Raw genomic sequence first — 14,478 nt, forward strand, 5'->3', positions numbered from 1 at the left:
CCTCAGTGAGTCAAGTGCGCTCCCACTTCCTGAGCGGACTCCGCCCAGCCGTGGGTGAGCCCGGCCACATCAGGACGGGCGGAAGTCCCCGTCATTTCATTGGAAAAGAACAAATCCCAGCACGTCGGGCCTCAGCTCAGCGAGAGCCTCAGGGAGAGCACGTCTGCATGTTCACCTGATGGGCGAGGGCTGCGGTGGGGCAGTCTCACGGGGGCAGGCAATGTGCCAACCGTCCGTGCAGTGCTGCTGGCTTTCCAGTGGCTGTGCCCGGTGCCAGTGCTGCCTTGGGCACAACACACCCCACTCGGTGCCTGCACCCTGGTACCAGGCTACTGGTACCCCCCTCCACTGCCCAGGGCAGACCCGGATGGCAGACCACCAGGCCCAGCCACGCCAGGTGTGGGAGGAGGGGCGCAGCAGGCAGGCGGGGCAGGTTTCCAAGGAGGGCGCCTGGAAGAGGGCGAGGCTGGAGGAGAGGAGGGCTGGCTCCCGGGGACAGGGCCACGTGCTGCAGCTGGGACTGGAAGGAGGCTGCGGTGGAGAGAGGCCTGGAATGAGACACTCAACAACAAACGCTGCCGTGTAGTCCCGGCCGGGCGGCAGGGGCTGAGGCTATGGGAATGCGTTCGCCGCGGGCAGCTCGGGGCTGCCTTGTGGGAAGGTCACTTCCACCTGGACGTGTGGAGGGAGGAGAATCTGGGGAGGTGGGGGGAGGGTGGGAGCTGGTGGGGCGCTTGGAGGGGAGCAGGCTCGGTGCTTCTGCCTGCTGGTCCATGCCCAATGCGATGCCCCCAAACCTCGCCACTCAGCCTGTGTGGAAGAAGGACAGGGGCCTCTCCCATGCCGAGCAGACCTTGTCGCAGCCCCTCACCTGCGGACTTGCACCTGGAGCCCAGCCAGCCAGCTAAGTGACCCACCTTCCCCCAGGAGGGGTCTGCCACTCTTTCAAACGTCGTGAGGCCTGGGTCAGAATCTCCGAAACTGTCCCTCAGCTCCTTATCCATTACTTTCAAGGGTCAAACATGTGTGGCTGTGTGTCTGGTTTTAAACTGCCATCTTGCCAAGAGCAGCCGCAGCCCGTCCTTGGCTACAGGCCTCGGCGCAGGGTTTGGCTTCCATCACAGAAGCGGGCGGGTGTCCTTCCCGGCGGACAGAGGCCGTGACGGCTGTCCCTCGCCCACACTCACCATCGATAGCCCAGCCACGCTACACATTAGAGAGTATCGAGGGCAAATGATTCCGAGACGAGGAGAGGGAGATCTGCGAGGCACACACACACACCACAAACTGTGTGTCCACCAGGAGCATCTGAGAAATAAGTCATCCTGTGCAAGCGGCAGGAACGTGAGGACGGGGCAACTTCAGGGTACAGGTTAAACGAGTGCTTGGGCCGTGGCAGACAAGACAGAGGCACTGCAAACCTTCCACACTGGCCCCAGTGCCCTGAGACGAAGTCTGGGGGGGTCGCTGCAGCCAGAGACGGAGGAACGTGACGTTGAGTGGGATGCCCGAGGGGTGGGGAGAGGGGGCCACATGGACACAGCGAGCAGGGTGGGCTCAGCATGCCCACAGAGGGCTCAGTGGGAGGCTGCGCTCCAGCCTGTGGGGCCTGCGGTGCAAAGCACGCGGATCCAATGCAAGCTCAACACACGTGCTGCTGGAAGCACACTGTGCTTTGTTTCTTGGTGCAGCTTTAGATTTGCAGGAAAGCTGTGAAGACAGCACAGTAACAAACATGCTTTTAATAGTGCTGCTCCCACAGAAGTAAGGCGAGACCCTGGAATGGAGAGCGGTCAGCAAATGCCACCACTGCCGGGGCAGGGCCGGGCGTCACGCAGTGCAGACCACTCAGCGATGCCCCAGGCAGGCAGCCGCACACAGGCCTTCTGGGGAGAAAGCAGCCCATGCAAATATGAGCTCACAGTTCAAAAACGCCCTAAAGCCAAGAGAAACCCACCCTGAGAAAGAGCCAGCAGAACGGACAATAATGGAACTGAGACACTGGTAGTCCTACCTCACACAGGGTGTCAGAGAACATGAGACTGTAGTGAAGGAAAAGCTGCTGAAGAAGAGGAAGCAGGCGGCAGATTTGAAAACCCCCCATCGGATGTCTGACAATGAAAATACAACTGTTGGCATTCAACGCTCAATAGAGAGGTTGCAGACATTAGAAGGCTGGAGAGAAGATGTGGGAACTGGAAGACAGACTCGGGGAAAAAGAGGCACAGAGAATAGGACAGGGGTGGCAGTGCGGGTGGCGAGCACACGGAAAGCCCTGAAAGTGCTCACCACCCACGGCCGTCCCAGCAGGCGCTGCTCACGGTGCCCACCAGGACGGTGCCGGTTCCAGAGGCCTCAGGGGCCAGCATGTCCAGGAAGGACTCAAACGCCCGAGCCACAGCCTCACCCGATCTCCTTCCCTCCCGAGTCTGGGTCGTGTGCCCAGAGTATTTCCCAAGCCCAGACTCTAAGGACAGTTCTAGGCATCCAGGGTGGCCTCTGTACTGAGGGTTCTCCCGGAGGGGCCAGCGAGGACTCAGAGGTCACGGATGTCCCCTGCCCACCCCACATCTGCTTGTAACTGCGGAACCAGCTCAGACTGGTCCCGTCCGGATTCCCACGAGGCCCAGATGCACACTCACGAGGGACACAGGTGAGCCCTTCGCTGCGCCCACGTGGAACCAAAGGGCCAGGACAGGGCCTGACATGAGACTGGGGCCTTTCAGCAGCCAAGGGTCCGCTGTCCAGGAAGGCCCGGTGCTGAAACCCCAGACCCCGCCGAGCCCTGGATGGGGCAGGGCTAAGCCTGGCCTCCTGTGTTTGGGCTGGTCCGCTCACACACTAAAGCTTTTTTCTTTTCCCAAAAGCTGGCACCATCGTGTTGGCTGCCATGCACATCAGGCCGAGAGCTCCGTCCAGAAACCCTTGATAAATGTGAGTTCATACTGGGTTGCTCCCAACAAGTCAGTGTGAAAAGTGCCACCGGGAACCAGCCCAACCCTTTATTCGTGGTCTCCACCTCCTCTGTTCATAGGCCAACCAGATGTTAACCTGAAAGGAAAGCCCGGAGACAGAGTTAATGTCACCTGGACATAAAACCACTGTCCTCCGTCCAGGTCACATATGAGCGAGAAACAGGCCACTTAACCTGCAAATGAATAGGTGTAGTTACCATAACCCACCTCCGGCCGCTAACACGTGCGGATGCGCAGGTGTGCACTGGGGCAGGGCGGAGCCCGACCCAGCTCCTGCGCGGGAAGCACCCCAGGACTCGAAGCAGCGGAGGAGCGCGTGGCCGGGCTTCATTCTCCCAGGTGGCGGGTGTACAGGGGCGGAGCAGGCAGTGCCACGGGGAAGGGCTGGCCGGGGAGAGGAGGGCGGGCGTGTCCTGTGGGGAGTGTGGGGTATAGCGTGCTTTCCTGGTGGCCAGTGCTTGGTGTGTGGGTGGAGGTGCAGGCAGACAACCCACCGACCTGGGGTCTGTGGGAAAGGCAGGGGACCCAGATCATGTCATTCTGCCTTGGGACTGGCCACAGGTCCAACTCTGACCACGCTGCCCTTGGAAGCCTGGTTTGCATGCTCTGAGCACATCCTGGCTGACTGGCGGCGCAGTTCACAACGGAAGCCCTGGATCATTCCAGAACACCACAGAGGCAAGAACACCACAGAGGCAGCCTCAGCTCGGGGACTGAAGGTTAGGTGTTGCCAGGTCCTTGGCTTCTGCTAGGCCACGGGAACGTTTTTATGAAGTAAGACCTACCATTCCTCACGTTTCCTGATCCCCAGCACAATGTGTATTAATAACTTGTTTGCATTTTCTGCACTTTCTGGGTCCCTCCCAAATCCGCGTGTTACACTCACAAGAGAACAGCCGCAAAGGAGGCTGCCAGGGAACAGGCCCCGGTGCGCCAGCACCTTCCCCTGTGACGAGAGAAACAGGCCCGGAAGGAGGCCACTTCACCAGGGCCAGGCGCCGCCTCCCGGCTGGCCTCCACACTGACGGATACACAGGTGCGAATGGGACTCAAAGCGTCTGGGGCGGTGACTTAGGCTCAGACCGCCCTGCGTGCCCCCCAGGCTGCTCCTGCCGCCCCCGGGCTGTCCCAGCTGCAGAGCCTGGTGCAGGGGCCGTGGGTGCGGGCCTGGGAATGCGGCCGAGATGGCCCCACAGCTCCCCTGCTCAGGCCCGCCCCGGCTCATGTGCTGGGGCTGGAGATGAACCCAGAACCCCGCCTCAGGGGCAGCCTGGACAGAGGGGGCTGAGGCAGTGTCCCCAAGCTGTCACAGGAGGGACAGGTGTGGAGGACTCAGGGCTGGCCCGTGAGAAGGGCAGGGCTCTGAGGGGCGAGCAGATGTAGAGCGAGGAGTCCAAGTCTGAGGTGGGCACTTCGCCACCAGGCCTCCTGCGCATCCAGGGAGATGGAGGGACATGGACGTGCTGTGGGTCTGGGGTGGGGGTCAGTCTCTAAGTGACAGCACAGAGGACCTGGGTCAGGAGGGAAGCGCGAGGCTGGGAAGGCCCAAGGACAGCCACACAGACGCTGGGAGAGGCAGCTGCTCTCAAGAGGGACAGCCCCTGCTCAGTCGCCAGGGCGGGGAGAGGGTGCAGCGGGACATGCTCGCATGCTGCCCGCAGGCCCGGGTGGAGGAGATGGCAGGAAGGAAGGCTGCATGCACGGGGCCTGCTTCTGCGTGAAAAGGGGAAGCTGTGGGACAGCCTGGAGCAGCGTTTCCCTCCTGTGCGCCTTCCTACCAGATAACAGTGAGCAAAGCTGACCCCGAGGGGGACAAACACTGCCCCAACAGGCAGCGGCCCCTCCTCCATCGGCCTTAGGTGCCCAGAGGTGTGGGCCAAGGAGGTGCGCGAAGGGCTGCCTGGCCAGGCCTCTGCAGGGCCATCTGGGAGAAGGGCGACGCACACGGCGGTTCATCTGAGCTAGAAAAGGGCGCCGAATCCCGAAGGACACGGCCAGCGTGAGCTCATCTCACAGGCTCAGGCGGAGGTGCTGCCAGCACATCAGCCCACAGAAGGGCATGCCGGACGCGCTCACGCCCATGGCCACCAGCAGCCTCGCCATGGCTCCCCATGCACCCCACGCCCCCTTCCGGGCGGTCCCTGCTTCTCTGGGACCCAGGCTGTGCAGAGGGTTAGGCTGCCTGCCTGGTGGCCGGAAGAGGAGCAGGCAGAGTCCTGGTCAGTGACGCAGAGGACGAAGGCCTGGCTCTGAAGCCAGAGAGCCCCTCGCATCACGGGCAGCCCTGACTCCTCCGAGCACACGCTGTCTTCCTTGTGCTGCTCACACTTCCCAGCGCAAACGCGCAGCCTCCGCTCAACACCAGGGCGGCCTCCTCCAGCCTCTGCCCCGTCCGGCCCTCTGGGGCCCTCGGCGCCTCTGAGTGCGCAGGGGCTCCTGCTGCCTGGGAAAGGCAGGTCCTGGCTGGGCCTGGTGGACCCTCCGATCCTGCAGAGCCCGGTGCAGAGGCAAAGCCCTGGTCTCGGGAAAGCTCCTTCCCAGCCCCAGGCACCTGCCCGGCAGACCAGTCAAAGCTAACCTGCCACAGCCACGTGCCCCCAAACCCGAGACACACGCCTCTGCCGAGTGTGTGACACACAGAGCCGGTCCCTTATGACCAGGAAGCGAAGGAAGGACAGACCACAGCAGTGGCAGCCCCCGTGCAGCCCACCACCTGAGCCGGCCCTGAGGGAGGATGCACGGAACATGGCGGGCACATGCCCCGGTACAGAGCAGGGGGGACGCAGGGCGAGGCAGCAGGTCAGCGTGCCCTGGGTCCGGAGTGGGACTTGCTCCTGCTGCTCAGAGGATGGAGAGGACTGCCCGTGTGCGACGCTGTGACTGCCAGGGAGTCCCCTACTGCTCCTGCCCTGCCTCTGGCTCAGGAAGCCTCCATCCAGCCCAGGCCCCGCAAGAACTGCCCCAGCAGCCCCAGTGGATGTTGTCACGGCCCTCCTGGACGGGCACAGGGACCCGTGAAGCGAAACTCTGTCAGACAGGGCAGGGGAGCGGGTGCCAGTCCAAGGGGGGGGGGCAGGAAGCTTGTTAAAGCTTCTCCCGTGACACTTCACATTTCTTTCAGGCTGTGGGCTTCTGTGTGTCCTCGGCCAATATCTTATGGCATCTGGACTGTGACAACCCCGTGATGTGGTTTAAAGATGACGGCTCTGCTCTGCAAAGGGGCGAGGACACTTCCAGCCCAGGCTGCACCGCCCTCGTAAAGACGCGAAGCCGATGTGTGCATTCGGCTGGGAGCCCCGCGCTCATCCTGGGCGGCACTCTGGCGGCTCCCGGCGCCTCTCCCGGCGCCTGCAGATCATGGGAAACAGTGCCCATAAAGGCTTACGATTCTCCACTTCACATGAAAGCAGCTCGCGAGGAGCACAGCCCTTTACAAGCCCTGTCACAAAGCACGGCTTTTACAGAGCACACGCCCTCTGGATGGAGCCCAGCATTCCATGCCCCCCCCCCCCCATTTTCAAGATGAACCAGCTGAGGCTCAGAGAGGAGCACCCTCCCACCCGGCCTCCAGCCTCACCCCTTGCCCATGTGACCTGGCACCACTGCTGGGCTGGCCTGTGATGACTAACCTGGGCCCCAGTGGCTACGGACCGACCCCCACCTGCCACCGCCTGCTCCACGAGGGAGCCGCTCAGTTTTTGTTGCTTAAGGTACGCGCACACCAGCGACGGCCAGTGGCCTCCGTGACCAGCTCGTCTGCCAGAGGGCACAGCAGACGCCCCACAAGTCACCCCCTCACTACACAAGCCCGCACAGCAGCTCTCTAGTCTCCTTTTCTAAACACTCAGAACAAAAGCCCACATTTCCAACAACTCGCCTTAAGATACTAGTGAATGAAAACGCAGCCCCACAGGCATAGGAATAACTGTTCCTGGGTCCACTGCGGACATGATCGGCCGGGAACTCACTTGTGCAGCCAGAGAGAAGCGGAAGGAGAAAAGCGGGACGTAAGCCGCTCCCAGGGCCAGGCAGTGGGCCGCCCACACCCCGCAGTCCGCCCGCCCACGGCTGCCCGGGGCTCCGAGCACATGCATGTCTCCCAAGCACATTAAACCTGCACGCGTTTCATCAGCACAATCCTGGCCTGTCCAGCAGCCCGAGTGGAAGGAGGGTGTCGCTCATGTCCCCACCCCACCATCCAGCCGCCACATCTGAGCGCCCCTCCCCTCAGGTCTCCACACAAGGCCCTCATTAGGGATGAGGAAGACAAATTCGAGGAAACACCTCTCAGAAAGAATGAATTCAAAACCGGCCCCTGTAATTAGTGACAATCTCCTATAAATAACTTCAATTCATTTTGCCTTCTATCAGCACAGCACAGGGCCACAAGAGGAAAATAAAAAGTATTCTTTTCAGATCATCTCACACCTTTAAAAATGTTTACAGAAGTTCAACTTTATAAGCCGAGGTAATAGCCAGTCATTAGAGGGCCGCAGTTCCCTAGGTCTGTAAATGCAACAGAACCAACTCATTACATTTAAGCAGTAAGACATAACAGTGGTAAAGAGCAGGATAGGTTTTGAAATGTGCTATCCCAACAGTTAACTCCTCAGCTCCACAACCTCTAGCGTCACCGTGGTGAGGACGAGAAGAAGGCTGACGGGGGCACCGGCAGCGGGGTCCTGAGAGGCAGGCAGGACCCGGCGTGATGGGCCGCCAGCAGCTCGCTCTGGGCGCTGGTCTGTGGTCCCAGAGCCGGGCATCACCGCCACGGGACTCCAGTCCAGCTCGGGAGGCAGCCACGAGACAAGCGTTCACAAAGTGTGCAGCTACGCGGCCCGCTAGCAGCTGAGAACAGGCAGCAATGGGGATGCCGAGCTCCCGCACACGACTCTGTAAATGACCCAACGCTGGAAGGACTCACCTGCTGATCGTCGGAAGCGCGCGCCTCCTTGGACGCCCCTTCCCCCAAATCCATCTTAAGACAGACAACGCCCTCTCCTCCGCAGGCACGCAGCGCTGAGGGCTGCCATTCCCCCCGCGGCAGGCCTGTGCGCGGCAGGAAAGTTTAAAGACGGTGCAGATGAAGTTCCATTCTGCTCTCCTCGTAACCCGTGGCAACAGGACACTGCAGGAAGCTGTGGCTGGCCAGGGACTCAGACTCTGGATTGTCTCGTGCAGCGAAAAAAGCCGTTTACGTAAATCACGCTGTGAGATCACTTTTAAAGCATTTCCTCCACCAAATCAGAAGAACACAGCGCAGCCGACAGGGGCGATCTCCCCGCCGCACAGCAGCTGCCGAGAAGCTGAGAGAACGCAGAGCAGCTCCGTGCGTCCGGCAGTAATGACAGCTCTATTATTAGCCTCCACACTCGGGCAGGGCGGGGCCAGCCGAGGGCTCTGCGTCCCCCTCACCCTGTCCTGGGGCCTCTCCCAGGACCTGCTGGCCTGCCTACCCACATCCGACACACCTGAGAGTGAGGGAACCATGACAGGTCCTGGTTTAGAAAAGGAGGAAGCAGAGACTAGTTCTAGAACCTGGTGTCCCTGGGACTCCCTGGAGGGTCCTGGGCTCACCCTAAGTGCCGCCACACCATCCATGTGATGGCAGGGACGTCGGGGCCTCACTGGATGGGCTCCTGGAAGGGCAGAAGGGCAGACCTCAGGGAGTGTCCGGGGTTGCAAACACAGCGCCCACATGGACACCTGCTGGGATGAGGGCCCTCCAGCTTGGGGCCAGGCCACCTGCTGGGAGGGCGCTGAGCCCGCCCTGCCTTTCGCTCTTCCTGGAGGACCCGAGCTCCCAGTGGGCACTCGCGACACAGCTCTGTCTATCGCAGAAACGTATACCTGCCTGGGAGGACATTACAGACAGAAACAGCATCGGCTCCAGCTTCCTCAGACAGCTTTGCTCCAGAGACTGGCACACAGCACAGAAAAGGTATGAAAGAGAGGGGCAGGGGAGGGTCAGAGGCCTCGTCATCACCTGACCACCACCACTGAGCACAGAAACTGCCCAGCCTGGTGCCCAGGACATGCTGGGGGCGGCAAGGATCGGGGGAGTAGAAAGAGAAGGAGGAGGAGGTGGTAGTGGTGATGGAAAAGTAGGAGGGAGGAAGAGGAAGAGAAGGAGGAGGAGGAGGAGGAGGAGGAGGAGGAGGAGGAGGTAGAGTTAGAGGAGGAGAAGGTAGAAGGAGGAGGAGGTGGAGGAGAAGGAGGAGGTAGAGGAGGAGGAGGTGGAGGAGGAGGAGGTAGAGATAGAGGAGGAGAAGGTAGAAGGAGGAGGAGGTGGAGGAGAAGGAGGAGGTAGAGGAGGAGGAGGTGGAGGAGGAGGAGGTGTAGGAGGAGGAGGCGGCACCACCCACCTCCGCCCCATCCCTGGGCTCAGGTAAGGTGTTTGACCTTTTGCTGTCTCCTGACCCAGTCCCCGCGCTGGTGTGGACCCCACGGCCTATAATCTAGCTGCCCCTTCCTTCCCAGCGCCCAATGCTCGCCCTCAGCTCGGCGGTGCCCTGTCCAGCGCCCACCCTTGGGGTGGGGGGGGGCACCCCTGGCCACCCACCTGCTCAGTGCTGGTGATGGGCGGGGCCAGCCTGAGGACGACAGGGCTGCTATCGTCTGTTCCCTGCTGTCCCTTGAGCAGAACCAGCACCTGGCACGTAGCGGGTGTTAAGGACCACTCACCGAGACATCCTAGCACAGCGGTCACCAACCTTCCGGACCTCACAGACCACCAGTGGACCGCTGGTTGGCGACCACTGTCCTAGAATGCATCTCAAGTGAACAGGGTTTTAAAGAGAATTAAGATCATTTCCTATGTAAACGCCCTAAAGGCTAGATGAGTACATGAAGGACTGAACCAAGCAAAAACTTCAGAGTTAATTTCTCCCAGAGATAAAAACAGCAAACTTAAGATTTTTTAAAATAAAAAACGCTCATTTTGAAGTGTCTGTGTACACTGCACCCTGGATCACGTGAACTCCATGACTACAGTGCGTCCCGGAGCTGAGCCAGCACTGGGAGGAGCGCAGCAACCGGCCAAGGGGCTGAGAAGGCAAAGCCACCAAAGAAGGCAATGGCGGCCTCTGAGTCTGGGTCTCGTGCAGGTCCGCCTGCCTCGGGCGGACGACAGCCTCTGACAGCAAGCCCGGGGCCGTCCAAACAGACGCACAGAGCCTGGCCACAGAGGAGGCAGCCTCAGGGCCGCCCGCCTCCCCGCTCCCCTCTCCAAACAGAGAAGTCTGGACAGGGGCGCCCCCTGCTGTCCAAGACGCACTGCCAGTTCCTGCCATCAACACCTGGGCGCCCAGAAATAGAGGGGGCGGGGGTGTGTGCTTCCTCCAGCAAATACTCAGACCAAGCATGTCAAACTCCAAGGCTACCACGGGCCAAATAAACAAGGTGTAAGTGGATGTGGCCACAAAAAAACAAAAGCTTCAATTTTCATAGAAACGTAGGTTTATTTCAGTAGAGACATGCTGAATATAAAGGGCTGAAATAAATGAGTCATCGTTAACATAAAATAATAGACCATTTTAATAAAAATTAATATTTTTTTCTTGAACATTAACTTACCAGACACTGAATAACTACACAAGTTAATAAGCATCACGCAAATAAACCTATTTTTCTTGTTCTCCGAAAGCAAAATATTTCCTGTTGTGCACACCAAACAAGTCAGTCCAAGACCAATGACATAGCGATCGCTGCTAGAATATTCGCTGCTGGTATTAGTGGAGAGAAATGGTGCACCTGCACGTAAGGCGCGTAAGGGAAACGAAGGCAAGATGATTATAGTAACCAGTCATTAGCGAATGTTGTAGTTCATTATTAATAATTATGTATAACAGGATATTATAAAAGTCAAGTTATGAAATTCTTATTAAAACGTTTCTTACGTACCGTTATACTGGTGGGCTGCAAAAATATTCATTGTGGGCCACATGGGGTCCGCGGGCCACTAGTGTGACATGCTTGCTCTAGACCAGTGGTTCTCAACCTTGGCTGCACATTAGAATCACCTAGGAATCTTTTTAAAATCCTGATTTCTGGTCCTCGTCCTCCGGAAATTCTGTTTCTTTTTATGGGGTGGGGCCCCAACATTAGTAACAAAGAAACAGAATTTCCGGAGGACGAGGACCAGAAATCAGGATTTTAAAAAGATTCCCAGATGATTCTAATGTGCAGCCAAGGTTGAGAACCACTGCTCTAGACCAGTGATGATGAACCTATGACACGCGTGTCAGAGGTGACACTCGAACTCATTTTTTTGGTTGATTTTTCTTTGTTAAATGGCATTTAAATATATAAAATAAATATCAAAAATATAAGTCTTTGTTTTACTATGGTTGCAAATATCAAAAAGTTTCTATATGTGACACGGCACCAGAGTTAAGTTAGGGTTTTTCAAAATGCTGACACGCCGAGCTCAAAAGGTTCGCCATCACTGCCCTAGACGGTGATGCAGATGGAGGGGCTGGGGGCGCTGTGAGCGGCAGGAGGAGCCGTCAGGGGCTGTGATAAGGGATGGGGAGCGCCAGTGTGCTGGGCTGGGACCGGGCCACAGCTAACCAGCCAGGGAGTCCAGGGCAGCAGGACGGGGGGCCTGACACTGGTCAGCAGTGGTCAGGAAAAGGGTGGAGTCTCGGGCGATGGGGAGGGGCTGGAGGACCCCACCCACAGTCTAGAGAACAGCCTAGAGCAGGGCTGGGAGCAAGCAGGCCACTGGCCTCACAGGGCACCCTGGCTTTGCGGGCGATACATGACCACTTAGCTCTGCCTTCCGAGTGAAAACAGCAAAGATGTGCGAAGGGCCTGACCACGTGCCACCCCACTCTTTGGCCCAAAGCGTGGCGGCCCCTCCTGTCTGGAAACATGAGAGCGTCGCTTGGGAAGGTGGCTGCCTGGCCCCAGTGCCTGCACTGCCCCCTGGGGAGTCTCAGCCCCTGCCAGCCTCCATGCTGCCCGAGGGGCTTCCAAACAAACGCTGGCCCTCCCGGAGGGGTGCCCAGAGCAGGCGGAACTCAGGCAGGCAGGTGGCGCTCTCACTGGGCTCCCGCAGGCTCCGCATACTAAGAAAACGCGAGGTCAGCCGGACCGCCCCCTCTGTCCACGTTGGCTGTGCCCTGTCCCCAGACCTTCAGGTGGCCGGCCCCCTCTTAGCATCGAGGGCTCGGCGTGGACAGCCCCTCCTCAGAGTAGCCACCGGACCATGGCATGCGAGGGCGCCCATCTCTCCCCCATACCTGGCCTTGCAACCCACCGCCCCCCACCGCTGACAAAGTCACGAAGTTGCCTGCCTGACACCTCCCTGTTGAGCACCTGTCGGCCACAGCTCTCACCTGGAGAGCAACTCCCTAGAGCAGGACGTGCCACAGCTCCTGGGGGACAGATGTGCAGCCCAGGCTGCCAGAGCTCAGTGTCCTGGGAGAGGCAGCTCCAGAGGTGAGGGTGCAGGAGCGAGGCTCTAAGCCAGCCCGCCGGGGGAAGGGCTCCATGGGCTCGGACAATTCCTATCCCCTGGCACTGGCACCTTGCCTCAGTTTCCCACTCAGTAAAGCAGAAACAGTGATAGTTCCTGCGGCCCAGGGGTCACAGTGTGTCCAGTGACGGGGCAGGTCATGGACACAGGCAGGGCCATTAGCCTCGTGTGGCCCATCAGTGCACGGCCTGGTGACCCCCCTGGCACGGGGCCCTGGGAGGGGGGAGCTGCCCTCAGGGAGTGAGGACACTGTGCTCCTCCCCACAGTACATGGAAGTCATGAGCCACGGAGACCCCAGGGGGCGGCAGATGCCAGTGTCTGAGGGTGACAGCGGAGAATGGGGGCCTCCCGGGGCTCAGCGATCCCCACAAAGTTACAGCCTTTGAACCAAGTGTGACGGACACGGCGGACTCCTGAGTTCCTGTCCACCCCAAGGCTGCCGGCAGACGGAATGTGACAATGAGACCAAGAGGAGTCTGGGACCCCAGGGAGTGCCGGCCTCTCCAGCAGGTGTGGGCCTGGCTCCTGCATGCTGCCCTCTCACTCCCGCTGTCCCTAGCTGCACAGCCCATCTCCGCACCCGTCCCCCACTCTGCCTACGGTCCCTGCAGGCCCTTCGGGTCAGATACCAGGTCTTCTTCCAGACGTTCCTTCTGCCATTCCCACAGCACGGGTCTCATTCTCCACCTCCACCTCCTGCTCAGGAGTCCCTTTCCCACAATCTGTCACTAGCTCCTGTCCTCTCCCTTCACACTCCCTCCACACACACACCCTCGTCCTTTGGTTCCATCTTCCTCTCTCAGGCTCATCTGTAAAACCCTAACCCTAGCGGCCAGCGCTGCTGACTCCAGCAACTATCTCAGCAGGCCTGGGAGAGACATATCCCATGCCAATCATTTTCACAGCAAATTCAGAAAAGAGCACCGATTGGAAATACATACTTCTGGGATTTATCCCAAAGTGAAGCCTGCGTAGCCTCACCCAGGTCATAACGAAAGCACAGTGATGTTCTAGTTTTTTTCTTAAAAAAAAAAAAATAGCCAAAACCGGTTTGGCTCAGTGGATAGAGCGTCGGCCTGCGGACTGAAGGGTCCCAGGTTCGATTCCGGTCAAGGGCATGTACCTGGGTTGCGGGCACATCCCCAGTAGGAGATGTGCAGGAGGCAGCTGATCGATGTTTCTCTCTCATCGATGTTTCTAACTCTCTATCTCTCTCCCTTCCTCTCTGTAAAAAATCAATAAAATATAATAAAAAAAAAATGTGAATCTGAACACACACAAAAAATAAATAAATAAATAAATAAATAAATATACACACACACACACACACAACACACTAGAGGCCCAGTGCATGAATTCATGCACCAGTGGGGTCCCTTGACCTGGCCTGCGGAACTGGTCCAAAACCAGCTCTCTGACATCCCTTGAGGGGTCCCAGATTTCGAGAGTGTGCAGGCCAGGCCGAGGGACCTCACCGGTGCATGATCGGGGCTGGGGAGGGATGCGGGAGGTTGGCCAGCCAGGGAGGGACCACGGGAGGGCTCCAGGGCATGTCCGGCCTGTCTCACTCAGTCCCAATCGGCCGGATCCCAGCAGCAAGCTAACCTACCAGTCGGAGCGTCTGCCCCCTGGTTAGTCAGTGCATGTCATAGTGAGCAGTTGAGCAGCCTTAGCATATCATTAGCATATTACACTTTGATTGGTTGAATGGCTGACCGGATGACTGGACACTTAGCATATTAGGTTTTTATTATATAGGAGATATATATATATATATATATATATATATATATATATATATGTTTTTTTTTCCAGAGAGGAAGGGAGAGGGAGAGAAACATTAATGAGAGAGAATCATTAATCAGCTGCCTCCTGCATGCCCCCTACTGGGGATTGAGCCTGCAACCCAGGCATGTGCCCTCACTGGGAATCGAACCATGACCTCCTGGTTCATAGGTCAATGCTCAACCACTGAGCCACCCTGGCCAGGCCCTAGTTTCTCTTAATAGTTCTACGCTGAA

General features: G+C 58.5%; 1 protein-coding gene across 5 annotated transcripts in view; it reads right to left on the reverse strand.

Moving 5' to 3' along the window:
* The window catches only part of RGS12 (regulator of G protein signaling 12), a 67,688-nt gene that overhangs the window by 35,935 nt on the left and 17,275 nt on the right, over positions 1-14,478 (reverse strand). The window contains exon 1 of one of the 5 annotated variants that reach the window (XM_070400027.1): positions 7,900-8,233. The exons of the other annotated variants lie outside the window; for them this stretch is intronic. Within the exon in view, the coding sequence (XP_070256128.1) occupies positions 7,900-7,953 (54 nt within the window). The 5' untranslated portion in view covers positions 7,954-8,233. Of the gene's footprint in view, positions 1-7,899; positions 8,234-14,478 lie in introns of those variants that run through there. 5 annotated transcript variants of the gene reach the window in all.

The sequence above is a fragment of the Myotis yumanensis genome, unplaced genomic scaffold (assembly GCF_028538775.1).
Source record: "Myotis yumanensis isolate MYYU_CA2020_CCGP unplaced genomic scaffold, mMyoYum1.0.hap1 SCAF_1, whole genome shotgun sequence".
Classification (NCBI taxonomy): Eukaryota; Metazoa; Chordata; class Mammalia; order Chiroptera; family Vespertilionidae; genus Myotis; species Myotis yumanensis.